Source organism: Oreochromis niloticus, linkage group LG3 (genome assembly GCF_001858045.2).
Source record: "Oreochromis niloticus isolate F11D_XX linkage group LG3, O_niloticus_UMD_NMBU, whole genome shotgun sequence".
Lineage (NCBI taxonomy): Eukaryota > Metazoa > Chordata > Actinopteri > Cichliformes > Cichlidae > Oreochromis > Oreochromis niloticus.
This window is the reverse complement of record NC_031967.2, coordinates 39072645-39100048: the sequence shown is the minus strand read 5'-3', so window position 1 is coordinate 39100048 and position 27404 is coordinate 39072645. Positions and strand designations below refer to the sequence as shown.

Here is a 27404-nt window from a genome sequence, read left to right as displayed (position 1 = left end):
AGTAATAAAATATACTACTAACTCTTTTACGGTACGTCCACACCTACACGGGTATTTTTGAAAACGCAGCTGTTTCTATGCGTTTGGGCTTTTCGTCAACACGTAAACAGCGTTGCGATTCACCGAAAACGGAGATTATTTAAAACTCCTTTTTTGCGTTTAACGTCAAAGGTATGTGCCTCTTTTCACGTCACGCTGTGCGCCAGGTTATTGTTTACATGAGATGAATTGCAGAATGGCAGATAGAGACAAAATACTGTTGCTGTTAATCTGACTATCTTCAGGTTTTACAGGCTTACATATACACACGCAGTTACTGTCCCTCCATTTAGAAAGGCAGAGGCGTCACGGTGTAATCATTTTACGTGTAGTTGTTTTTTTTTCCTGTGTAATAATTTTCAACATTGCTGTTAATACATTTTTCAAAAATGCCTCTTTGTGCAAAATGGGTTAAAACACATAAACAGCTGTGGGATACTGTTTGTCCATGATTTGAACAGGGGGAACAAATGACGGCAGGATCAGCCTGATGTTATTTGTATCCCACTGTAACTTTACTGCATAAAGAGCTAACATGTCCAAAATGTCAGGAGTAGTTAGTTATTCCAAGAAGTGTTTGTGAACTAAAAATCAAGAATGTGGGATCCTGTTTGTCCGTGACTTGGAGAGCCCAGCGCTGCTCCCGACGCAGGGAAACTAATTTTGCAGGGGAGACCTACCTTGGCACTTGTGCAGGTGAAGCCAAAGGGAAGATGTGCTTCACCATATTTTCTAGTCTTTGGCTTGGAAGGAAGTTGGTTTGGAAACATATTTGGCGATGCTTCATCTCCTGCTTTGCGTTTATGTGGGAGCCCCGTCAAAAACCTGTCCACAGTGTCCAAGCGCTCTTTTTTTTTTTCTTTTCATACCGCGCCCCCCCCCTGCAATGGCTCTGCGCCCCCCCTAGGGGCGGGCCCCACACTTTGGGAACCTCTGCCGTAACCAATATACAAATGCTTCACTAATGTGCTCTATATGAATGGTTATTTGTTAGTTGCTTGCTGTGAGTTATAGTATAATGTATTTAGTGATGCAAGTGATATGTGTGTGTAACCTGAATAAAGGCGGAAGTGACATGGCAAATGTGGCCCAATGTTCAGATGTTGTTATGATGGTCACTTTCTATACTTCCTGACTTGCTGACAGTGTATTGACATCTACCATAATTAAGAAGTGCAATAAACAGTGGCGGGCAGACAAGCTACAGTGTGTAGTTTTGGATCCTCATCCTAATCCTTAAGCTGCAGATTTCCAGTTATTTTCATTTTGTTCTGTAGTTCATTTCTTTTTTTGTAATTTGAGAGGGTTAGACATCTATAAATATTGCAACAAGACACTGCTGTGAAGACAAGGGGAAGGAAGAAAAAATACAAAAAACTGGACTCTTGTTTTAAATATTTTAACTGTTTAACATCCTTTTAATTTTCTCCCTCCAGCTGCGAAAATATGGGTCAGAAACAAGGTCTGTTTTATTAAATCTGGACAAAAACAGTTTTAAAAACCCAAAATAGTTTATTCATACGGCTCCTTTTACACAACCAGAAAATAAAAAGAAATACATAATGAACCTGTAATAACTTGATAACAAATATTATTGTGGTAGAAAAGCAAAATCACAATCATAAGGTAGTTCAAAATGAAATAAAGTTAGTTTTAAAGCTTCCAAGTTTCAAGGATCTGATAAATGGTAAAGCTGATGTCGATATGTAGGATTAGTACTACGAAAACCTTACACAGCCCTCCCTGTAAAATCACAGAAACATATGTGCAAAAAAGAACAACATGAGAAAAGTGCAAACTAACAAAACCAGTAAGTACTTAAAGTATTTGTACTTTACTTTCACAGCATTTCAGTAGAAGCAGTTGAGGTACTCAGGTATGTCAGGAGAATGGGGTGTAACAGCTCTTCAAATCCACAGTTTGATATATTCGGGGGGGGGGTTGTTTTTAGGGAGTTCAACAAACAAAAAATAAGGAAAAAGCTTATTTCAAAAGTCCCGTTAGCTTGATTATTAAAGAATCATAAAAAATACATCTACCTCTAATCTACCATCTGTGTTGGAGGTTTATCTTGACAAGCGCTCAGGCAGTGTCATACTGAAAACCATGTGAAGATAATAGTTATTCAGTGCTACTAGTGAGTCATAAAATGATACCATATATTAACATGACAACATTTACTTACTGTTGACTACTACTTTTTAGACTATATGTTATGTAATATATTAAAAAATGGACTGCTTATAAAATGCACTGCTTTGCATGAAGTTTACTTATGAAGTATCCAGCCGTCTCTGCTGAATGATTAAACATGGCTGAAAAATCAGTCGACAGAAAGTAAAACTTGAACTGCATGACCGACTCTCCTTTGACTGTCAGCTGACATCCGCATTTTACTTTCTTTTTGTCCAGTTGTAAAAGTTGCCACATCCTCGTATTTCAGTTCCACTCTAGATCGAGATGAGCGGCTCTGCTTCTGGAGAGTGCGTATGTCTGCGCTGAGGCCGTGCAGTGCTTCCACGACGCGCGTTTGAGACAAAATGAAGCTCTTTTGAGTGTGAAGGAGAATTGGAAAACACATCGTCACTGTTTGCTGAAAGAGCAGAATTGCTGTCTTGACTGCTTCTCTGCGTCTGGGAGCTGGCTGCTGCATTTTGTGTTGAACCGGCAGGTTCTGAATCTCCTCCTGTGGTCTGTGATAATCTGTCAGAGTTTGGACGGCTGCTGCTGGTTGAAGTCTCTGGTTTGAGGTTGTTGTTTCTTTGAGGAGACTTTAGTGTTGATGGATTACTGGGATTTGAGATACCTGGTGAGGATGTGGAGTCATTTGATGATTCGCTGGGGGGCGTGTCCGGACTGGGTGTGCTTTCATCCATCTCTTTCGGTAGCTGGTTGATGCTCACTCCATTAACACTCGGTTTCTGTCCTCCAACTGTAGAAATACACACAAAAAGAACAAAAAACACACAGTTAGCATTTTGTTTTCCTGACATTTCCCTGTTTCTATTAAAAAGGGGAAAAAAAACATACTATACCTGATATACATGAATGCACTAACCTTTCGCATTAGGTAAGGCAGTTGCTAATATCCTTCAGTGGCTACTATAATTTATAACATGTTATTTAAGCTTATTTACTCTATCTGCAGCTGCTGCTTCTTCTTCAAGCTATCTTGCAGCTTGCAGACCACCTACATGTGAGTTCCTTCATTTCGTGTTATGTCTCTGCTCTGTCTTTCCCTGCCTTTTCACATAAATGCATAAAAGGATGAGGACATCAGAGCAGCCATGCAAACAAATATATAAATGCCCCCAAACGAAAACAACTTTCCTTTAATTAAAGCAGTCGCAGTTGAACTACCACTGCTGCATTCCTCTGTTGTCCACATTAAAACCTGCACATTACTGCATCTTTTTACCATAATTTCAGTGTTAATTCCCTGAATTTCATAGCAAATCCAGGTTCTGCTTCACTTGAGTGACCCCATATTTGGGATTTGTTTTGATTAACAAGGTTATTTTAATGATCGAAAGCTGCTTTGAGCTGTTTCTTTATCAGTGAGGGCACAGTTCCATTTTATTTTGTGTGTGTAAAATCTGGAAAACTCCAACTGTAAGATACAAGCATTTTAGTTACAATAGCATTCATCTTCATTTGAACCCAACAAAAATGCTCTGGGGGCAATTATGAGACAAGTTGCTAATGTGTTAGCAATTTGACATTAAAATTACTTACTGACAAATAACTATTTCAATATTTTAGACAGTATCAAGGTTCTTATTTATAACAGTACAAAAATGTTGCTTCTCCTTGACTCATTTGATGTTTAACTTATGAATTTCTGGACTCTTCAAGCAAAACAAGAGCTCTGATGCCATCACAGTGGGCTTTAAAAACTGCTTTTCGAAGCTGCTGATAGCCAGCATTTTTTCCATGTGTCCTCTCAGCAGCAACTTGTGGGTTCTTGTTTTATTGCTGTGTGTGAATGCCAAAAGGTGGGTCCTGTTTACATGATGTTGTGTAGGTCAAATGCTTTTGTGTGTATTTGTTCCCTTGTGACTATGCTAATGCTATCTTACGCTACTACGCTATGTAAGCTACTAAGCTAGTTAATGCTAATTATAAACCTTGTGTAATTGTTGAAGTTGTTAAACACGTGAGTGTTGAATACAGTTTCCATCTGCAATCTCTGTGCTAGAATAATGTTTGGACCTGTTGAATGTTTAGCACATGCAGTACTGATAGTTGCTTTGTGTGCCATTACTACAGACCACAGCTGAATATATCTACTAAACTTGGAAGCTGCCTCCGTGTTCTCCACCATACCTTGCCACGCTAAAGCAGCTAAACTTCCGGAGACAACATTCTGTCCATTTTATAAATTGTCTAATTAATTAGCAAATAATTAGAAGTAGTTAAAAACAAAGGCACAAAATTACTTACCGGAGGAGCAACAGCGCTTGACTATAAAGTATACGAGTGCACAGGTGATTGTGACTAAAAGGATCGTCACTGCAACGCTGATTACAACGTTTACAGTGCAGGATCTCAGGTATTCATCTGAAATGATTAAAAAAAGAGATTCAATGAGAAAATCAAGATCAGTGTACACAAAGAGATACTGGCATAATTTATTTTTTGAAGGTGCTTTTTGATGTACTTTTATTCCACAAAAATGTAACATTTAGAATCATTACAAAAGAATACTGAAATATAAGTTTTATGCAGTCCAGCTGATTCAGGTGTTAAGCTTACCCGGTATGTAAATCTCTGAGTGCCTAATCTGGTTTATCTCAGGCTGCTGGACTCTGCAGGTGACCCTGTGATTAAAACGACACACATTTAAGTTTTATTCAAAGTTTTGTCCTGGAAAAAGAAAACTGATGTGCACTTTTTGTCATAGCTTACGCATGAGTGCACTGATGCAATGACTTGATATCACATTCCCATTTGGATGAAGTAAATGACACAGATAAAATGAGATCTGAGGTCTTGAACTTTAGGCATTAAAATGCTATTAAACCTGTTGGTAGCAGTATGCAGAGTGACTCTTCTTGTGACTGCCAGACACCCTGGGGAGTTTCCATCTCTCTTTGGGTCTTCAGCACTGATCTCGTTTCCCTGACTGTCAAGAAATGTAATTGTAGGCTCGGGGAACCAACACCTGGCCTCACACTGCAGAGTCAGTCCACCTCCAACACCAGGAACAACTGAGAGTTTCGGCTCAGAAACAGCACCTGCAAAAATGAGAATTATTCAGGGTGTGGCCTTTGAACTTTCCAGCAAACATTATTACAAAAATTTTCACTGCGGAAAATACTTTAATGTCAAATATTATCTGAGGTCTGTGGATCATAGAAATCATTAAAGAATCTGCATGTTCTCCTAAGAACATTTGGCAAAGAAGATTGGGGAAAATCTGCAGATAATTGGTTACCTTTGCTTAGAATAAAGAATAGAAAGGAGAAAACCTCAGACTATTTCATTAAATGATAAATCATTTAATCTGACATTCACAGTAAAATCTGTGCACTCCTCACGCCCTCGTCGGAGTCTTTAGGGAAACCTAAACCAAAATGTGAGGCTTGTGCTGATCTCCAAAGTGGAGGAAAAGATAAATACAGCACTACACTTTGAGTTAACGTACCTACAAACAGCTCCAGTCTTGTGATGATTTTCTTTTTCCTGTTCCTCCGAATTGCACACCGGTAGTTTCCACTGTCATTTAGCTGCACGTTGGATATCACCATTGACAGGTTTCCGTCGTGAAGTTTGTGCCTGATGAGGTTTGTTCTGTACTGAAACACTGGATTCTTCATCTCAAAGGTCTCACATCCATCCCGGTACAGGAAGGCAGTGTTTGGAAACAGACCCTCTTTAGTCCACTCCACTGTTGGCACCTCACTGTTGATGGTGGTGATGCAGGGCAGGAGGATAGTTTCACCGACAAAGGCGACGATCTTTGGTCCAGTCTCCACTAACATTATTCCTGTGAATAAGAACAAAAACAGAATATGTGTAGAAACTAATTACTGTGTTTTTCCTACAGTCAAAGAAATGAATCTACTAATATAGTTTACATGTGCAGCAACATTATTTCTCAATGCTATAGAACTCAAAATGCCCAAGTTAACAACATTAAAACAAGTTAATCCTCTCAAGGCAGGCGTTGCAGATTTGCAACAGTTAAAACACTAACAACCTGATTACCCCACATACATATTTTATGAGTTTTTTTTTACTCAGAAGTACCACTGCAGGACTTGGTTAAGCATTAGCAACTAAAACTTAATTTGAGCCTGAGAGGGTTAAAACATTTGTTTACAGCTTGGTAGACAGACCAGCTTTAGCCTCTGTGGATAGTTTATCTCAACATGACAACAGCAGGAGTGATTTTTTTAAATGTATTTATTATTACCACTCATTGAAATTTTGTTGAGGTTTAACTTTTGCAGTTGAGCTTACTTTGATGGGTCTGCCAACACTGGCAGCTATTTCCAATAGCTGTTTGCTAGGCCTCAGTTGAAGTAAGTGTATAAAGAAGACCTTTTGGCGTCTTTTAGGGCATTTATCCCTCAAATACCCATTGTGTAAATACAGTTTATCGATGCAGTTTGCTAAACAGAATGCTAGCATTTAGCATTTATTTAGCAATTAAATTTGGTCAAATCTGGCTCCAAAAATACAACATTGTTTACAGGCGTAAACATTAAAGCTTTGAAAGCCCAAAAGCAAAGGGTGGGATGATTTTCCTCCCAGAATAATGGATGCCATCAAAACATGAAACTGCTTGGTAACTGTACACTTCTTCTCCATTCCTCAGGCAAACTGTCTAAAACAATCTGGTCTTCTGTACCACAGGTATCTCAGCTCGACTAACCACCTTTCATTCTTCATATTGTCTTTATAGATTAACTAACTACGCCCCCCCCCCCCTTCTTTTTTAACTAAAATGTTGGACTCTCACAATGAAAACATAATAGGCCTCTATAGATAAGACGAAGTGCGTGTGCACACACACTTGTTAGAAAGTAATGTGTTATTTTGACCTGCAGAGGTTAAAGGTGTTGAAGAAAGTCAGAAGAAAGTCTTGGCATGTGTTCAGTACAGACAGATTTCAAAGTCATGCATGTAAAGCGTAAAATGTCATTTACTTCCACTTTTTTTTTTTGCCATAGCTTATGCAATAAAGGAAATCCTGTGTAGTCATGTGAGACTGAGATCTTAAACTTGGTGCAGAGCATGACTCTAATGCATGCAAACACAAACGCTTGCAATCTCTTGCAACTTGTTCAACAGAACCCAATCAGTTAACACATCTATACAAAACACAACCACAGCCAAAATCTATTTTTAATGCTCACAAAAAGGGATACAAAAGAATGATCACCTCACAGCTTGTGCTTTTAAAACCACCTTCCTGTAAATCTTTAGTGCGATTTGTACAGTAAATATACCGAAACTCTTGGTAAACATACAAAAAGAAGCATGAAACATAAGCTTTGTTACTGTGCATTGCATGAAGTCACAGTAAGTTATTTTTGAAGCTGTAGTTGTTTCCTGTAACATCTATATTTGACAGCTGATATCAATAACTGTCTTACAAGATGATGTCTAAAGAAATGTTGCACAAAAAAGTAAAACAACATCCTTTTTTGTACCTTTATAAGATAATTTGATTGTTGGTTTGTGTTCTTATAATAAATGAACTAATGTAGTACTTCCTTTCAGTTTTAAGGCTTCGTGCAAGACAAATGTAATAATTAAACAGCCAGCACAATGCATCATATGGTTCAGTCACATGGACGTACAATATGTAATTCAACCACAGACAGCATACTAAAGATAATACGGCCTTCCTGTGTGTGGATGTGTTTTCAGTTCTGGCTGACTGAAACCACTTCAAACACACTGTCAATAGAAGTTGAAACAAATAGTGAAGCAGTAATGACTACAGTCATATCTAAGAGGCGCAGCAGCAGAACAACTGAGATAATCCATCCACAATATAAGTGTAGTCATTAATATACTGCTGCATGGCCTGGGCTGTAGTTACATCGTAAGGTTGTAAAAACTGAGCTTTAAAATGACCAGTGGTAATAAAAACCGAGAGAGGGTGACAGTGATCACTGACTGTTTCAGATTAAATAAAACAAGATACAAAGAATTAAAACATGTTAAAAACACAACAGGCTTAATAAACACAGAGTAGTTTGTTCATACGTCATCACTTAAAGATTGGATATCCCACCTGCTGTGAATGTTTTAATGCAGTGCAGTTGTTATTATTATCACTTATCTTATGACACTTAAAATAAATAACATTCATATAAGAAATAAAATTGTCTGTGTAAACTGTATGTGGTGTTACATAGGCCTATACTACTGTACTTTAAAGTCGGTCATAAGGGTGGTACTTCAAGAGCCATATATTCTATGAGGTGGTACTCACTGAGAAAAGTTTGAGAACCACTGATTTTGCCCATTCGTTTTATATATTTATTTAAAAAAAACATTTTTGCTATTAACAGCTACTTTACACTTCGCACCATTTGATATGTTGAAAGCTTTTATAAAATTACTTGAATAGTAAAGAAATGTTAAAAACCTTATAATTCTCTGGCGACTTCTGAAGCATTTCCTGCACTATTAACCATGTAGTCCACTGTATATGGGCATATAAACGGACAACGGGCAGAGGCAGCTACTACACTGATATCCTCTCCATTTCAGCAGATTTTATAACAAATATATTCTTGTGTGATCTGCACAGTAATTCGTGGGAAAGTCACGCCACACAAAACACTCCCACGGGACTGTAGAAATCCTACCTCTACAAGAAGATAGGACCGCGGTGAGTAGGAACACAAGGACGTGCGTGGCCGAAGCACAGAAAAACAACCTGCCGGATCCACAGGTGAGAAGTAAGGAATGAAAAAGGACCCGAACTCTGTTAACCTGCTCCATGCTTCCTCTCCAGAAGGCGACCTGAGGCAAAATGACAAGCAACTGTTCTGAGTGTAGTATCTCATTCACAAAACGGGAAGTGGGTGGGTTCATGGCGGTGTGAATGTCATCATACACTCTTGTTTTGTTTTTTAATGTATTTGTAGTTTAGGAGATCATAGTCGTCGTGCTCTCTTAAACTACACCCAGATAAGATTCAAATGCAGTACAAGATATATCTGGCTAAATGAAAACAAACTCAAAAAAGGCAATAAGGTCTGCTGCTTCAAGTCAAACAGTGAGTGAGTCAACTGAAAGTGCTTCCTTTCATCATGCCAAACAATACAAACAGCTACAAAAGTAGCTTTGTAATGCTGAATGTGCTGAAACTGACAACTTGTCATCATAGATTGTAATTCTCTAATTCACATCACATTTCATATGAGACCCTTTGGGAAATCGTCCAGTGTCTCAAAAAAAAAAAAAAAAAAAAGCTAAAAGGAATATCTTAAAGACACAAACCCCCAAATTTAAGACACAAAAAGTTCGCCCAGCAGAGGATGTAGACAGGATTAACACAGGCAGATGTAAAATGTCAACCGAGCTACAAATCTTTGCTCTTTGTCATCCTGAATAGTGGTATTGACACTTACTAGTCCTCGCCTTCCTTCCTTCCCCTTAGCATAAAGTCTGCAAACAAATATAACTCAAAGCAACAACAAAAGGATGTACAACACAGCCACAAACCACATCCACATTGTAAGTAGTCATCTAATGTCTTTGTCTAATGTCTTTGACATTAGACAAAGATGACTTTGAGGTCTGGTCTCCTATATAAAATTAACAGGGTACATGACTGGAGTCCCTCAAAGAAACTAATGACCAGAACAACTAGAACCAGTTATTGAGCTGCTGATTAAAAAGTATAATATTTGTAGATGTAACCAGCAAACCTTAAAAAATCTCAAGATTAAATCAGGAGGCAGATAAGAAGATAACATCACAACATTAAGAGCACTTAATGTTGAAATCCTTTGTGGTCATGTGAGGCAGAGTTCTCAAACGTGTCACAGCATGAGTCACATGCATGCAGAACACAAACACTTCTTGCAAACCTTTTTAACTTTTTCAAGAGGACTGAGTGACAGTTATGGGAACATCAGTTAAAAGAAAGGAAGGAGAAGAAGAAACACAAGCACAATTTTATTTTTAGTACACACAAAAAGGGATACAAAAGAATCATCAGCTGACAGCTTGTGCTTTTAAAATCACCTTACTGTTAATCTTTACCACAATTTTTACAGTAAATGCCATGAAACATTTGGTAAACCTACAAAAAAAGGCAAGAAACATGCTTTGTTACTGTGCATTGCATGAAGTTACCGTAATTTTGAAGCTCCGGTCATTTCCTGTTTACACCCAAACAGCAGTACAGTCATTTGACAGCTCATGTCAGTCAGTGCATTTCAAGATAATAATGAATTTGTGTGAGAGAAGTAACTCATGTAGTAGCACTTTATGTTATTTGCTGACAATATAGCCCGTGTGATTATGTTCACATTTGAATCTGTTAATAAAAGAAATATGACTGAATACACCAAATTTAACATTCATATTGTTGTATTTTATGCTATTTATACAAACCAAATGATTCATCCAGATAAGATATCAGGGATCTCAACGCGGACATACTTCTTCACGTTTTCTACACGTCTCTGACCTGTTATACCTTTGCTGTGCATTTTCATTTTGCATTGTTTTCCTTTGCATATGGTAAAAGCGGCAACTTTATGTGTTAACAGAGACTCTGTTTTGTTTTGTTTTTTAGAGCACATTATAAGAAGAGACTCCTGTGTCTTTGTAGCAGAGTAAAAAAATATTTCCTTTTGGAGCCAAGTGAAAGGGACTTAAGGAAATACAGCTAACGTTCCATATTTATATACAAAAGTGATGCAAAGTGTCTTGAAAGAGCTGAAAGAGACACAAAATGGGCAACAATTATTACAAAGAGACAAAACCTCAACTTTAAGACACAAAAGGTCCACCCAACAGATGATGTAGACAGCATAAACACAGTCAGATGCAAAATGTCAAGGCAACAACAACATATCTTTGCTCTTTGTTGTTTCATCCTGGACTGTGGTGCTGACAGTCACGAGCCCTCGGCCTCCTTCCTTCTGCTTAGCGTACAGCCTCAGGGTGCTGGAATTGGGTTCATTACCATCCGCCTACACTTCTCAAGTTCAAATGACATCCCATTGTCATTGCTCTAGATCCTCGTAGTGTGAGTCAAGCCCTGTATCACACACACATACATGTATATCCATCCATCCATTTCCAATTATCCAACTCAGGGTCACACCTGCCACACCTGCACTGCATGTAGTTATCTAATGTTTCACTTTGGGGATCTGGTCTCATATACAGGGTATATCATGGAAGTCCTTTGAAGAGGAGAAAAAAGGAAGAAAATAAACAATTACCAGAACAATCAGAAAATTTTTTGATCTGCTGAAAAATGTAGGATATTTAGATATAAAGACGAACTTTAAAAAGCTGAATATTAAATCAAGAGGTCGATAATAAAATGCAGTTATCATATCCTACCACACGGGTACGCTGTTTTTCAGTATATGAGTGAGTAAATAAGCCAAGCTTTAATTTCACAGAGTTTGAAATCTTAACAGCAATGCGTTATTATTGCTAACTTTTTTATTATTTCAATTATAGTCACATGTGCTTTATTAAAACTTAAACAAACATAAACCATTGTGCAGCTTCACTGACCAAAAGGCCATAGACCTGCTGTAGATGCAGTGAAGAGTGAGTTAACCTCTGTCAGTCATTCACAGGTGCTGTCGATGGTTTCGAGAACATACGATTGCTGTTTCCTGTTAATCACACACAGTAAATCATTTTCAGCAAGACAAGTTACTCATAGGTTACAACAAAACAGAGGGACACTGGATGAGGTAAAACATCAGTTTTACTGTAATAAGTGTTGATTTAAAACAGCCTAATATCGTTTAAAAAATAATGCCATTTAAACATAAAACCATAATAATTTTGTCGTAAATCCTCTTCCTCTGAACAAAAACAGATCGACTGCAAATGTGAAACTGTTTGAAAATCCTATTAATCAGCGGTGCCACCTTCACTGGTTTCTGAGTTTTTACTTCACTCTGTCTCTCTCCCAATAACAATAAAATAATTTTTTTCTAATGGATGTGAAAATGTTTATGCAGTTTTTTACAGTTCATGAACTTCTGAGAAGTTACTCGTCTGTCTGACGCAATCAAATACTGACATAAGTCTCTGCAAAACTTACTGTCACCTAACATTACAGTTCCCTCTACTTTGTCAGTGACTGAAGTGTAATTGTATGCCTACATTTATATCTTTATAAGCGTTGGTAGGCACTGACCCCATTTTTCAAAGACAAGGCTCATCTTTGGTTGAATGGAGTCCATGCGTACTGAACTAAACAGAGCAGAGAAGACATTTCTCCCTCTTATATTTTTTGTCTATGCCTATGGAAACTTGTTTATATCACTGATAAAGAAATGTCATCTATGAAACAAAATTTCCTCTTTTTGTTGTTGTTGTTTTTGTTCAGTGGTGGAAACAAGCTTGCTATGTTGGCTCTGCGTCCTATGAAACATGTACAGTCTTATAAGTTGAGCCCAGGCAAGACAGAGGCTATAAAAGCTTCTGACAGCTCCCTTATTTTTGGATCAGCATTAAGAGGAAGATGAAGTTTCTCTGTTGGACACCTTTATAGAAAGAATGGACATTAAACTAGCAGTTGCCACTAGTCTGGCATCCGCGCTGAACAGGGATTAAAAACTGGGACATGAGTCAAAGATAAAATGTTTGCTCGTTTAAATATGCTGAAAAAAAAACCCAGTTTCAACAGGATTTATTCATTCATTTATTTATTACACAGCTTTGTCTCTTCATGACGAGACAAGTCTCCAAGAAGTTATAGACACAGACAGAAAGTCCAGCAGCAGCGATATTATAAGAGACAAACATGGACCTAAAACAAGCCTGAATAGAAAAGTTGACCTCTGTTGGAGAACTCAGCAGCAGCAAAGGTGGAAGTATAATGTTCTTTCTTTATTTCACATGATGTTAATGTGAAGGATCGGTGTTCTTATTTGCATAAGCTTAGATCAACAGATGCTTAAATATTTCCACAAAACTTTCATTTTAAACCCTCTGGGTTACAGATGAATGAAATCAAATTAGCACTGAAGCTTCCTTCAAACCACCATGGCTCCTGTAAGGAGGAAAGGAATGGTTACATTGTGTGTCTTTTGCATTTATTTGTGCCAACCGCTGGAAGAATTCTGGGGTAGGGTAAGGGCTGTGACTCTGTGATGTGATTTTTAAATTGAGTTTGGGAGAAAAAAAAGTTTATTCATTTTTATACAAATGGAAACATCAACATACAGTTTAAAGTGGCTGAATCAGTGAATATAAGGATAGGACATACAATATAGTGCTAGAAAAAGACAATCACGTTTATAAAACAGCTAAAAGCTTAAAATGAAAGGTGTTTTTGTCTTTTTATGATAATTTCATATTTTTGCTTTTATTCCAATATCATAATAATCAAAAGCAATAAAAATATCAATTGAGACACAACTTTTAAGTATGTTACTTTACACATTATACACATACAAATGAAAGATTAATTATTTGTGAAAGTGGAAGGTTTCCCATGAAATTGACTGATGTAGTATCCAAAAGTCCACATGACATGAAAAAATAACCTTTTCATGTGGGGAAAAAAATACATTTTCATCTTTAGCTGCTCTTCACAATTTCATTTTGGTAATTGACATTTTGCATGAGATTTGTTATGACTGGGAAACCCTTGAAATAATTCGACAGGCAAAAATAAAACAAATAAAAGAAATCAGAAGATGAATCCATAAAGAAAATAAAGCCTGTCACAGACCTTTTTCTTGCACTGAATCATTTCACATCTTGGGATTCTAATTTTTCTCAGAAGTATTTTTATGTAGTGGTATTAATAATTTTATTAACTTTTGATACTACAGTTACTACCATTATTATAACTACTACTGCTGCTACTAAATCTAATACTATTATATTGATTTTATTATTGATGTCCTCAGACATCAGATGAATCTATCAGGATGCTGTAGCGCAGTTTAGACCTGTCAGTGAAGGTGTTGCTGCGCTGAGGCGCATGTGAGCCGCCTGCACCAGACCAGGACACACGCATGCTTTTTGAACGGGGAAGACGTTTTCTTTCTTTTGAATCTGAAGGACTTCTGAATGACACAGCACGATTCTTTGCTGAAAAAGCAGAAGTGTCGAGGCTGTTTCTTTTCATCTCCGCGCCAGATGTTGGCTTTTGTCCTGAAATGGCAGGTGTGGAATGCCTGGTCTGTGTTAAGCTGATTGGATGGTTTCTGTTGGTTGAAGCCTCTGGTTTCAGGTGGCTGATGGTGTGGGGAGACTTTGTTTGGGATGGGATAACAGGTTTGGGGGTGCTTTGTGATGATCCCGAGGGCTGGCTAGACTGTTGAACACATGTCATCTTATCTTTCTCAGGGCCTGATTTTTGTCTTCCCACTGTATGAACACAAAAAGTGAACAAAAGAATCATTTGGTTGACAATTTGTTAAATCTTGACCACTATCGATCGGTACACACGTACACACGTACACACACACACACACATATACATATATATATATATATATATATATATATATATATATATATACTTTTTACAACTGCATGAATGTACTATTGCTGTGTGATTTATTACTATTACTGAAGGTTACTCGCCATACCAATACCAACTAGATTTTTAAATCTTAATATAAATGAGTAACAGTAGGATGGACATTAGGTAAGGCTGCACTTTTTGCAGCGATCTCGTATAGAAAACTATTCCGCGTGTATATAAAACAGGTCCGCGCCTCTGAACCGTAGTAAAGGGACCTCTGGCTAATACCTCAGGCTCGTAACTGAAAACTAGCTTTACTTTGTTGTCTGGGTCAACTTTGCTTGCGGGAGACAGAGAGAGGCGTTGAAAGGCTGCTCCAACGGAACTTATTGTTTCAGAGGAAAACACGAACACAGTGTACAGTCGAGTATTAATAACTTAAGCTTATTATATAAATATTAAATGTCAGTATATTTGTCACTTACTGGGCAGTTCATTGTCTTTCTCTTGACAATACGTTCTTTAAAGCTACAGCATATATCTTTGTGTTCTTACAGTTTGAAAGAAAAGCTGATGTGAAATGTAAAAGTGAGGTCAGAGGACAATGTGATATTTTCAGTCCCCTAAATGATACCAATATCATTTCCTACATGTTGCCAATGCAAACTAAGGCAGTAGAAATTTTAAAGATAAAAGTTTTAAAGATAAAATAAATTTTATGAAAGTTTAAGTTTTTGAGCTATATCAGTCTCTATATGTCCAAGTAAGAAATGTTATTTTAAATAGCTTTCTGTACGTTGACAATACACACCACACTCGTATGAGTTATGGTTTCTAAATCACGCAGCTTTTTTGACCAATAAATCATTAAGTTGACCTTGAGCACTCTGGTGGATGTTAGCTGAATTTGAATAGATTGTTAACATGACGCCTGCAAAGCTTAATCAGAATGCATCAGAAACTTTTCAAGCAACTATGTTTACAGACAGAAAGAAAAGCACACAAACGCTACCAGAAACATAACCTGCTTGACAGAAGTAATTGCAGCAGATCTGTTTTGTTTGTTTGTTTGTTTTAATATTTACACTCTGATGGCCAAATAATTGGTTAAATAATTAATTTTAAAATAAATTATTAAAAAACGGACTTACCGTAATGCTGACATTTCTTGACTAAAAAGGCAATGACTGCTGTTACAAAGATCGTCACGACAACAGCGATTATAAGGATGTCAGTGCAGGATCTGAGGCTTTCACCTGAAACTGTACATTTGAAGATTAGGATAGTAAAATTTGGCAAAAATAACACAAACAGGTGACGTAACTTCCATGTTGTAAAAATTTACATTAAAACAGAAGTGACATTAAACAACACAATAATTACCAAATCTTAAATTAAAATTAATTACATTTTAAACAGTTTTCATATACATGTACAGTTTGTGGTGTTTTTTTTAGAAAAGCTAGATGGATGTAAACCATGGACAAAAATTTGTGTTTTATGTAGTTCAGCTGATCCAGGTGTGTTAAAGCGCTGGTGTACCTGGTATGTACATTTCTGAGTCCCTGGTCTGGGTTATCTCCGGCTGGTGGACTCTGCAGGTGACTCTGTGATCGAAAGAAGCACCTTTTAGTTTTATTCACATAGTTTTGTCCTGGAAAATTGAAGCTCTCTGTACACTGATTATAATTTAACAACACAATCCCACCCAACTGAGGTAAATTGGGTAAATGAACCACATAAAACCAGAACTAAGATGTGAAACTTTAAATATTAAAATAATATGAAACCTTTTGGTAGCAGTCTGCAGAGTCACTCTTCTTGTGATTGTGAGGCACCCTGGAGATTCTTCACTTCTCCTTGGGTCTTCAGCACTAATTTCATTTCCCTGATTGTCAAGAAATGTAATCAGAGGCTGAGGGAACCAACACTTAGCCTCACACTGCAGAGTCAGTCCACCTCCCACATCTGAAACAACTGAGAATTTCGGCTCAGAAACAGCACCTGCAAAAGTAAGAATTATTCAGGCTGTTGTCTGTGACCAACATTTCAGTTCAAATATTCATAGAAAACTGTGGGAAACGATTAGGAAATCTCATCTGAGCTTTAAGAGAGAGATACATAACTATTAATTGTTCACTTTGTGGTCTTTGAACTTTCCAACCAACATTTCAGGTCAAATGTTTATACAAAACATTACATTACACAAGCTTTACGAATGATGTGGGTGAAAATGTCCACAAAGAAACAGTTTAACATTTGTCTACAGACAGCTGGCTTTACTTATAATAAAGGACAGAAATCTGTTGCTTCATTTTTCTGTTCTGATCTTTTGGTAGATTCTTAATGGTTGTGCGGTTTAAGGACCATTGATGATGGTTCATACTCTCTCTGTACTTCTTTAATTATAAACTATTCAATTTGACCACAAAGGTTACAGACACACACTCCTCAGAGTGTTCAGAGAAACCACATCAAAATGTGGAGCTAACATACCTACAAACAGCTCCAGTCTTGTGATGACTTTCTTTTTCCTGTTCCTCCGAATCGCACACTGGTATTTTCCACTGTCATTTAGCTGCACGTTGGACATCACCATTGACAGGTTTCCATGGTGAAGTTTGTGCCTGATGAGGTTTGTTCGGTACCGAAAGACTGGATTCTTCATCTCAAAGGTCTCACATCCATCCCGGTACAGGAAGGCAGTGTTTGGAAACAGACCCTCTTTAGTCCACTCCACTGTTGGCAAATCATCACTTGCAGTGGTGCTGCAGGGCAGGAGGACAGTTTCCCCTACAGTGGCTATGATCTTTGGTGCAACAACCGTTGAGGCCGCTAATCCTGTCAGTAGAAAAGACGCAAAACATAGAGCCGATTTTACCTGTGCAACAACAACATGGTTGCTCCTTTTTTGCTGCACTCCAATAATTGCCAAAAACTATTGAATTAAACATCAGGACTCACCAAAATTGAAGCAAATGTATTATTTTCTACTGTCTGTTCAACTTTTTGATAAAAAAAATTTAATTTCAATTTATTCATAAATTGAAAATATCCATTTGTACTAAAAACACAGTGGACAACAAATTACCAAAAACCTAGAGAGCTGGAGAAACAAAGCCAGTGCAGAAGTGCAGATCCCAGTTCTTCTAGCTCTAAAAGTCAGTTTTCATAGTTTCCCATGTTTAAAAGCCCAGATTTTGAGAAAAAATAAACCTGTTTAAAGTTCTTGTGTCTACAGCTTATTAGAAAAAAAATCCATCTGTTTGATAAGACCTACAAATTTTTACTGCTAGATGTCAGTAGATTGTAGATCGTGGTGATTTTCTTAACCCTCCTAATTCAAATGCATAATCCTAGCTATGGGAGCAGGTAGAGGACAAACATGTTTTAGTCATCCAAGAGAGATCAAAAACATAAATTTAGACTGTACCCCATAACGCTCAGGGCCGGTCGGCACGTTTCTACTACTATTGAGACTGGATCTGGATACACCCTGGAGTTTTTCCCTATCCATGGAAGACTTTCAATCTAGTTTTTACCTCAGCTATCAGCTGCTTTACTCTGAAATAGGCTGTAAAACCTTGTGAAAGGAGTCTGAAACAGGTGAATGAGTCAGAAAAACTCATTTTTGACCAGTGACAGCGGTAGTGAGGTGAACCGTCGGTAGTGTTGCTCTGCCATTGTTAGCCTCTGTTAGCTGCTGTTAGCTGCTGTTAGCCTCTGTTAGCTGCTGTTCACCAGAGTTGATGACCCTTTAAAGTGGGTTTCCACCTTCATCTTTGGCGTGCTACGTAGGTGGTCACTTCTTCTAAAACAAACACACACACACATACACACAAAAAAACAAACAAACTGCAATACGCTAACATCTGAATACACAGAATCCAAGAAGCAAACCATCTTTTATAAACAGTCTATCTTGGTGATTTTTTTTGTCCCACTCAGGATGATCTGCTCAGCTGTGATTAACAGCATTAACAAATGTTAGTAGGGGCTGAACTAGATGTGGCACATTTTGTCATGTTGGGCATGTTAACTGCTAAAATTTAGTTAAAAATACAGACTCAGAGCAGCAAACATGACTGCACATTCATGTTTTATTAGGTGTGACTCAGTAGGAACAAAAGACATTTATTTAATATATTTTAATTTAAGCGTTTAAAAAACAAAACAAAAAAAACATCTGTTAGGAAATCTATGCTGGTTCACAGTGAAAGGTTTTTTTAAGCTGCATTATTGTTACAGAGAAGACTCACTTATTTCTGTGCTTTCAAAATGTATTGAAAGGAAAATAACTGCAAATTACACTATCCCTTATTCTAACCTAAGACAACACAAAATGTAAGATGAATCTCTGTGATCCAAAAGTCTGCTGTAAACACTCAGTTCTCTTTGTATGATGTCAAAGAGAAGGGATCTTCCTAATATGGTCAGGCACACAGCTGTGGCTGTGAAGAAAAGCCCCACCAGCCTGCCAATCAGAAGAAATATGGCTAAAGTAGATCAAGACATGCTAAAAATAAGGAATATTTTTGAAGTGGGCATCATGCAAAACTACTGTAGCAGACTCCAAGAATCGAAACATGGAGGTTGAAATGAGAATAGTAAGTCTGTTTTAATGTTTTAACTAAAAAATAAAGGACGAAATTCTCTATGTGAAATCATAGCAAAGGGCCCATATATAAGAAACCACTCTGCTATGGACACACTGCTGTGGAATTAATATCTTTCAGAGGTTTTAACTGCACTGCTTTGTAAAACATAGTAGTTAAAAAAATAACTGTAAGTAGTTCAAGTGATGTAGAAAGTCGTGCAGAAATGCAGTAAAATACTTCCATACACGTACTAAGTAGATTTACTTCTGTTCACCATGAACTTGTGCAATTTTGTAAATCCTTTTTGTCCTTGTGAAACAAATTTCCTGAACTGTGTGCACAGCACGCGTCACAAGCTGAGCAGAAAAAAACATTTACAGTTACTTTCAACTGTTTCAGCAGAAATGAGAGACGATTATGGGAAGATATCAGGAAGAAAACAAAAAAACAAAAAACAGTTGCAGTCGCTTCCCTTAAATTCTCACATCACCTGACACTTCTTCCTATAAAACCCACAGATTTAACATTTTACAGTAAATACCACAAAATCCTCCGTAGACTACAGAAAAAAACAAGAAGCTGTACCATGTAAAAAATGAAAAGATATAAAAATGATACCTTGTTTCTTTAAAAACTCACTTTAAACCTTTGCCACGGCTGTTAGCATAAAATTTTTCAGTAACTCACCATCACACTTTGCTACTTTGTGTGCTTTGCATATGATGTCAAAGCTACTTAAATTTTTTGTGACTGTTTACTATTAAAAAAGCAGCAGCTTCTTCCAGCATTTCACTATAATCTCTGCAATCCAGTCACATTTAAGCCCAGATGATAGGCCACTCAGCGGTGGGTCTGCTGGTGTGTTTTGGATCATTGTCCTGCTGCATAACCCAAGTGAGCATTTTTCAATTTTAAATGTGTAACTTTAACATTTGTCTGCATTTTTCCCATTGTTTTTCTTTTAGTTTTCCTTGTTTGTTTGTTTGTTTGTTTGTTTTTACATACGTACGTATGAGATCCATAACTTCATTTTATATATTTTTCTCTTTTACTATATTTCTGTTTTTGATCTTTTTTACTTTCTTTTACTCAGCTGCAATGTGAGGAATATGTAGCCCATTTCTTTCTCAGGTTTTGGAAAAAGAAGAAAACTGAATTGGCTATAAATAATTCATTTTTAACTTGAATCATTTGATATGAATTCAAATATGACTGCATTAAGTGAATACTGAAGAAAACCTAAAACATTATGTGTGTTTTGAACTTTGCAAACAGGCTTGTTACAGCTGCTACACCGAGATCATCCTCACCAGCATTTATAACAAATGTATTAATGTCTGTTGTGGATAGGCGTAGCTTTGGGTCACGTGGTGTCGGTAATAGTAATAGTGATTGCTATATCACCTGTTCACGGCCCGAGGGAAATTTTGTGAATGAGTGGGTGATGGGGGAAGTCGACTTTTGCTGACCGCTCAAACTTAGAATGTTTTTGATCACTGCTTTCCTACGGATTTTAAGGATTTGATAACAAATAAAAGAGTTTTTAACCTGGAACTTTGACTTATGTTTCAAACAGCGGGCGCGTCAACATTATTCCCCTATTCAGCTGCTCGGCGACTCAAAGGCTTGACAGTCGCCAATAATGTCTGATGTGTAAAGTGACTCATGAAAAAATAATACTGACGTAAAGCGCTCATATTCTGCACATACAAATCCTACCTGTGCAAGAAGGCAGGACCGCAGCCAGCAGCAGCAGAGGGCCACACAGGGAAGAGACACAGAAAAAAGGCCTGTTGGATCCACGGGTTTTAGAAAAGAAAAGTCCGCTAACTTCTTCCATGCTTCCTCTCCAGAGAGCTTACTGAGGCAAAGTGACGAGCAAAGATTCGGACTACCCCATTTCAGGACATGGGTGGGGAATTTCGTCATACTGCCGGAACGATGATTCTGTTTATCCAGACACAGCGTTTTTAAGTGGGAGAAATAGTTCGTCTGTCCTCTAAGTCACTTCTACTTCATTTTAAGCATCTGAAAAAGAAGCCAGATGGACTTCTTTAAGTATAATATATATAATAATTAAGTCCTGTTGCCTTTTCAGGATCTTTATATGTGGTGTTATAGTTCTTAATACAACGAAATTAGTGATAAGATGATCATTGAAGATGCACAAATTAATTAGTTTGTGGTGTTTTTTAAGGTCACTTATCACCAGTGGAACCTTTGAGTTGCCTAACTTGCTTTAATCAGAATTAATGATCAACAGCTGTAGATTCACAACAACTTTTATTATTCTTAACATTACAGTTTGTGTTACAGGTGTGTGTTTATATCAGAATGTCACAAACAGTTACATGATACGTGACGTGGCTTTCACTGTCACTGCTGTCCGTGTCGGAGTTTTACTTCGGCTGGAGCTCAGCCAGCTTCATACTCACATGCACAGCAATCCAGGTGAAAATAATGCAAATCGTGTGGTCGCAGCTGTTCCAAGAACAGTGACTAACAAGTTAAAACAGCACTATTACATAATACAATATATTACAAAAATCTAAAACTATTACAGAAAAGCTTTAATAAATACATATCCCAATGTATTACACAAAATGAATGTGGATAAAGTTTGAATTGAGGTGCCTCTGTTATAAAACCGTACTACTACCTACGATGATATTCAAGAAGTGCAGATATTGTGACAGGCTGAATGGTTCAGTACATTAAAATGACAACTTTTACTGTATTTAAAAACAAAAACTATCAAAGAAGTTTTTAAAATGTTGGTATGTTTATAAAATGCAATGTATTTCTAGAAAACTCACTTGGATAGCATCCTGAAAGAAATGACAAATCAGTTAACAGGAAATTCAGGTGCAATAGCGAATATTTGAAGAACAACTCCCGCCTGACTGACAGCACGAGTCCGTTTCAAACGCTGACCTCAGATATTTTTTTGTTTCATTTGTCTGATTATGAAACGTTCCTCATTTTGTTTCAGCTCCGATCTCCATCAGCGGCTCTGAGTCTTCAGAGAGGGTGTTTTTGTGCTGAACACGTATACTGCCTCTAATAGACCGACGAGTGGACGAACGGCGAAGATGCTCATGTGGAGGAGGAATGGACAACACTGGAGGAGAGCTGCTGTCGTCACTGTTTCTTTTCATCTTGCGGCTGGTGTCCAGATGTGATGAATCTTCTTCTGTGGTCTGTGAGGAGCAGACAGACGTTGTCAAGGCCTCTGGTCTGGGGTTGCCGTTGTTCTGAGGTGACTTTGGTGAGGGGGGGATCGTGGGATTTGAGATTCTTGGTGAGGATTCGGAGTAATTTGTACAGTCCCTTGTCTGGATGACCGGACTCTGCCTTTCATCATTCGTATCATAGTTATCGAGACTCCATTTTTGTCTTCTCACTGTATGACACAAAAAAACCAAATATAGTTAGCATCTGTTTCATTCCTGACATTTCATTGTTCTTATTACACAGACACACTGTTATGACAAAGCCCGCCTAAATTCGGCCTAAAATCCAGGTGCTTGTTACCATATGTATATTTTTTCCTTTGATTTTTTCTTAAATTTAAGAATTCGTTACTTTTCCTTCACTTATTTGATAGTTCATTGAACTGAATTAGCAGTTAAAAAAAAATAAAGCCTAGAAACTGACTTACCAGGGCAGCTGTGTTTCTTCACTAAATGCACAATAAATGAACAGATGACCGTGGCTGTTAAGGTGGTTAAAACTGTAATTATAATGGTTACAGTGAAGGATCCCTGGTATCCATCTGTAACGACAAAAAAAGATACAATTTTGATAAAAGAAGAGGACACCTGCATGATTTCATAGCTGCTTTATCAGCACATTTTGCCACTCAATAAATGTTGTGTGTCTGAATAGCTAATGGATAGTGAAGCATAGACACAAGTATAAGGTTTGTGTCCAGCTGATCCAGGTGTTTGATTAAAGCTACCTGGCAGGTAAATCTCTGAGTCTCTCGTCTGATGTATCTCCGGCTGGTGGACCCTGCAAGTGACCCTGTGACCAAAACACACACATTTACGTCTTATTCAAAATGTGCACCAGTGGGGTTAGCGTTAGCGAATTTAACAGATCAATTCTAAATTCTTGAGAAGGCATTGTTGAAAGACGTAATTACACACTAATCAATGTATATTTACAAGTACAACTTTTTTGAAGTAAACAAACTAAATGATCAAGATAAAACTTCTCAAACACATCATTCAGAATATAAACTTGTGGTAAGTTTTAAATTGATATTAAACCTGTTGGTAGCAGTCTGCAGAGACACTCTTCTTTTAACCGTGAAGCATCCTGAAGACTCTTTATCTCTCTTTGGGTCTTCAGCACTGATCTCATTTCCCTGATTGTCAAGAAATCTAATCGTAGGCTCAGGGAACCAGCACTTAGCTTCACATTGCAGAGTCAGTCCTCCTCCAACACCAGGAACAACTGAGAGTTTTGGCTCAGAAACGGCACCTGCAAAAATATTCATTATTCACATTGTGGCCGTTGAACTTTCAAACCAACAGTGTTATAAAATACATCAGTGTGGAAACCTTCTATATATATATGTATATATATATATATATCATAGAAATCATTAAAGAGATTAAATGCAGCTCTGATCTTTGAGTGAACGTACCCACAAACAGCTCCAGTGTTGTGATTACTTTTTTCTTCTTCCTGATAATCGCACACTGGTATTTCCCACTGTCGCTTATCTGCAGGTTGGATATCACCATTGACAGGTTTCCGTTGTGAAGTTCGTGCCTGATGAGGTTTGTTCTGTACCGAAACACTGGATTCTTCATCTCAAAGGTCTCACACCCATCTCGGTACAGGAAGGCAATATCTGGAGGTAAACCCTCCCTGGTCCACTCGACTGTTGGGACGTCTCCACTTGGGGTGATGTTGCAGGGCAGGAGGACAGTTTCACCTGCAAAGGCCCCGATCTTTGGTACGACAATCACTGAGGGTTTTTCTGTGAATAATAGAAATAACAAAACACGGAAGAACTAATTACTGTGTTTATTCAAAGAACTGAATCTACTTAAAAAAATGTTTGTGTGTGTGCAGCAGCAACCTCATTATTGTTTTCTGCTTTAAAACTTGCTCAGAAAGCATAAATAGAAACATCAGGTCTCATCACAAGTGTTTATTCTCACGACACAATATAGTCAAAGAAATCTGAAGTTTTCTTCTGTTTGTGAAAACTGTGAGACTCTAAAATACGCACAGACTGTGTTGTAGGTCAGTGATAAGCCTTATGTGTAATTTCATTTATATATTTGTAATAGCTAACCTCTTCACCACAGATTACCCAACCAGGAGTCTCTGTGGCTGAAAAACTAGGCCAGTGCAGAAATGCAGCCTACTGTCGCTATTGTGGCAAATTAATGCTGGTTACAAAAGTGTGCCAGTCCCCACAGACTGCCACATTTACATGCCCAACTTTACCATATAATAAAAGGATGCTTTCATCCTGTATATGGCAACAAATTACAACACTAGCTAAAGGTGCTTTAGAGTGTAAGAAACTGGGAGCTGGTTCCACAGAAGGGCGGTCTGAAAGCTGAAGGCGCTGCCTCCTCATTCTGCTTTAAATATCAGACCAACTACATGTCTGAGAGCGATGTTAATCTGTTAGGGTGATGTGGTGTCTTTAAGATAAGATGTCTGTTTTGTCTGAAATAAGGAGGAGACAGTTACAGTCTCTGTGGATAGTTTATCCCTGCATAACGTCAAACGAAAAATCAGACAAAATGTCATAATAATTTTTCCAGCAGTAGACTCACAGTTCCAGGCAGGTAAAACGTCCTGCACAAATACACTGAAACATTTCTGTGTACCTGCAAGTAGTAAATTTACTTCAGTTGTTGTTTTGTTGCCTTTTTTATAGCATGCGCAATAAAGGAAATCCTGTCATGTGAGACAGATTCTTAAACTTCCTGCATAACGTGAGTCAAATAAATGCAGAACAAACATTTGTAGGAAACTTTGCAATAAAACTGAGGGACAATTATAAAGAAAACACATTAAAAACACATTTTTTAGCACAAAACCACACTGTTAATCTCTGCTGCAACCGTGACAGCAAAATCACCAATAAACGTACACAAAAAGTAGCCTACTCTGAAAAAAAAAGTTACTGTACGGGTGTCACGCATTGCGCACATCGATGTCACAGTAAATCGCTGTATTTTGGATACTGTGGTCATTTGCTGTTTGCACACAAACAACAGCAGCAGTGTGATTTCCCTGCTGACTGCAGTCGGTGCTCTACAACAGGATGTCTGAAAGAATGATCCAAAAATAAACTTGGGAAGTGAGTGAACTTGCACTGAGAATTGAGGAACTGGGTGTCAATTTAGTCGAGTCATGTCGGTCAAAATGAACTTCCCCTAAACGTAGAAATGAGCAGCAACATTGAGACTGTGAGAAACATTTGATAATATCGCTCAGCGTTTCAAGTTTAAACACAGAGAAGCTCTTTAAATGACTGACACACAGATTTTGAGCTTGTTTCCTCAAAATATAAACAAATAGCCTCCACGTGCCGAACATCCTGCTTTTATCGTCAGATCTTCGATGGAGAATAATACAGAAACATCAGTAGCAAAGACATTAAAAGGCAGACAGATGCGCACTTTTACAGCGACTCTGTGTTAACATTTGTAAAGTGACTCGCTGAAAACATAAATCCATAAATCTCACCTGTACAACAAGATGAGGACAGGACAGCGGCGAGCAGGAGCAGGCGGACAAACCACAGCGACCTGTTCAAACAGGCATCAAAACAAACTTTGTTGACTACGTCCATGGTTCCTCCTCAGAGAGCAGCTCGACACAGACGAAGCGGAACAATTTCGACTCTTGTAGTTTGATCGCAAACCGAGAAGAAGGCGGGATCAGGGCCATGTGAGAATTGCATCATGCAGTCTGATAATTTTACACATTTATAGCGCTTAGTAGATCAACAATCAAAGGACTTCCTCTTATACAGGTAGGTTTCCTTACATCATCTATTATAAGCTCATTAATAATCATTAATTTGAAAGTAGCTTTGTAAGGCTGGATGCTATAGCGCTTTTCTACTATACTTGACCACTCGGAGGCTTTATAGTACAATATGACTCATTCATCCATTCACACAGTCATACATGCATCTTTTTTTTAACACCTAAGTGCTTTCTGTATTTCTGTCTGCTTTCTGTTTCAACGCTGGTTCATCTCTTGATTTTTGAGCCTTATAATACTTGAATGATTTATAGGTCAGTGTTAAGGTTTCATATAGTTTGCACATCTCTTGTTGACCAGTGTGCTGCGACTAAAGGAGTTGTCCACATTTTAACTGGCTTATGAACATGATACATTTTCTATTATTCCAGAAAACAATTATTGATTCAATCTCATTAACATTATACCAGTGCAGCTGTTCTGCTATCAGCAGCTTGAACTTATAGTCTGAGGCTTTAATTGAACTCACGGGCAAAGCCCTGTGCAAACCATGATTCTGACTCTGAGGTAAATCACTGCTATAAAACATTACAGTGAAACTGAGCGAGTGAAACTGAAATAAGAAACTGCAAATTACAGCACACACAACCAAAGCTGTCAACATATTTCAGGCTTATGTAGCAAACTTCATCATTCACAAGGCTCAAAAACAAGAAGTCAAAGGATTTGAACAAAAAAAAAGGTAGTGTTAGTGGAAAAAGTGGGACATTAAGTTGTGTTTTTATGTGATTTTTTCATCCTAAAGGAGGTAAGGAAGGCTCTTTTGTGTGTTTCATAAATCAACATAAATTAATTAAGATTCATGTGTTTGATTATATCGGCAGGCAACAGATAAATTTACATTAAAATTATTTAAACAGCAGGAAAGTATTGTGAAAATATTGCAACTTTGTAATTATAAAGTGTTTATTTTTAAGCTCCTCTTAGCAGTCAGGCATGAGCATACAAATATGCTTTATAGATTAAAAACAACTGTCAGCTTCATGGAGGATTCAAACCCAGCACCTACTAATAAAAGTCAACTTGGAGAAGTGTGACACCACTTTTCTCTCTCACACATTTCTCTGTCAGCTAATTAAACA

The 27404-nt window shown here is 37.7% G+C and overlaps 2 protein-coding genes across 4 annotated transcripts; both read right to left on the bottom strand.

Moving 5' to 3' along the window:
* Window positions 1-1531: 1531 nt before the first annotated feature.
* Window positions 1532-21160, bottom strand: LOC102077350 (butyrophilin subfamily 2 member A1). Of its 3 annotated transcripts, none has more exons than XM_005463139.4 (6): window positions 8871-9032; window positions 5687-6028; window positions 5063-5276; window positions 4795-4859; window positions 4483-4599; window positions 1532-2971 (listed from the first exon to the last, which is right to left on the bottom strand). In XM_005463139.4, exons 1-6 carry the CDS (start codon window positions 9004-9006, stop codon window positions 2490-2492), a joined length of 1356 nt encoding a protein of 451 aa, XP_005463196.1. In that variant the 5' UTR covers window positions 9007-9032; the 3' UTR covers window positions 1532-2489. The 3 variants fall into 3 exon arrangements, with proteins under 3 accessions (XP_005463196.1, XP_019210271.1, XP_005463190.1); XM_005463133.4 differs by lacking the exons at window positions 1532-2971; window positions 4483-4599; window positions 4795-4859; ... (1 more) ...; window positions 5687-6028; window positions 8871-9032 and adding exons at window positions 12904-14595; window positions 15847-15957; window positions 16238-16302; ... (1 more) ...; window positions 17192-17536; window positions 21013-21160; XM_019354726.2 differs by lacking the exon at window positions 4483-4599.
* A 399-nt stretch (window positions 21161-21559) lies between these two features.
* On the bottom strand, window positions 21560-26213 carry LOC100703390 (butyrophilin subfamily 3 member A2). Its single transcript, XM_003458168.5, has 6 exons — window positions 26020-26213; window positions 23948-24286; window positions 23568-23781; window positions 23255-23319; window positions 22955-23068; window positions 21560-22696 (listed from the first exon to the last, which is right to left on the bottom strand). The coding sequence occupies exons 1-6, from the start codon at window positions 26123-26125 to the stop codon at window positions 22272-22274; spliced, it is 1263 nt and encodes a 420-aa protein (XP_003458216.2). The 5' UTR covers window positions 26126-26213; the 3' UTR covers window positions 21560-22271.
* Between the last annotated feature and the right edge of the window lie 1191 nt (window positions 26214-27404).

Excerpts from the sequence above, each read along its gene's own strand:
- LOC102077350 (XM_005463139.4), bottom strand. The coding sequence starts at position 9,006 with ATGGAGCAGGTTAACAGAGTTCGGGTCCTTTTTCATTCCTTACTTCTC. Across the intron at positions 5,277-5,686 it reads AAGACTGGAGCTGTTTGTAG|GTGCTGTTTCTGAGCCGAAA; the intron begins GTACGTTAACTC and ends TCATTTTTGCAG. Across the intron at positions 2,972-4,482 it reads CAAGCGCTGTTGCTCCTCCG|TTGGAGGACAGAAACCGAGT; the intron begins GTAAGTAATTTT and ends GTATTTCTACAG.
- LOC100703390 (XM_003458168.5), bottom strand. The coding sequence starts at position 26,125 with ATGGACGTAGTCAACAAAGTTTGTTTTGATGCCTGTTTGAACAGGTCG. Across the intron at positions 24,287-26,019 it reads GTCCTCATCTTGTTGTACAG|AAAAACCCTCAGTGATTGTC; the intron begins GTGAGATTTATG and ends TATTATTCACAG. Across the intron at positions 23,069-23,254 it reads CTCAGAGATTTACCTGCCAG|ATGGATACCAGGGATCCTTC; the intron begins GTAGCTTTAATC and ends TTGTCGTTACAG.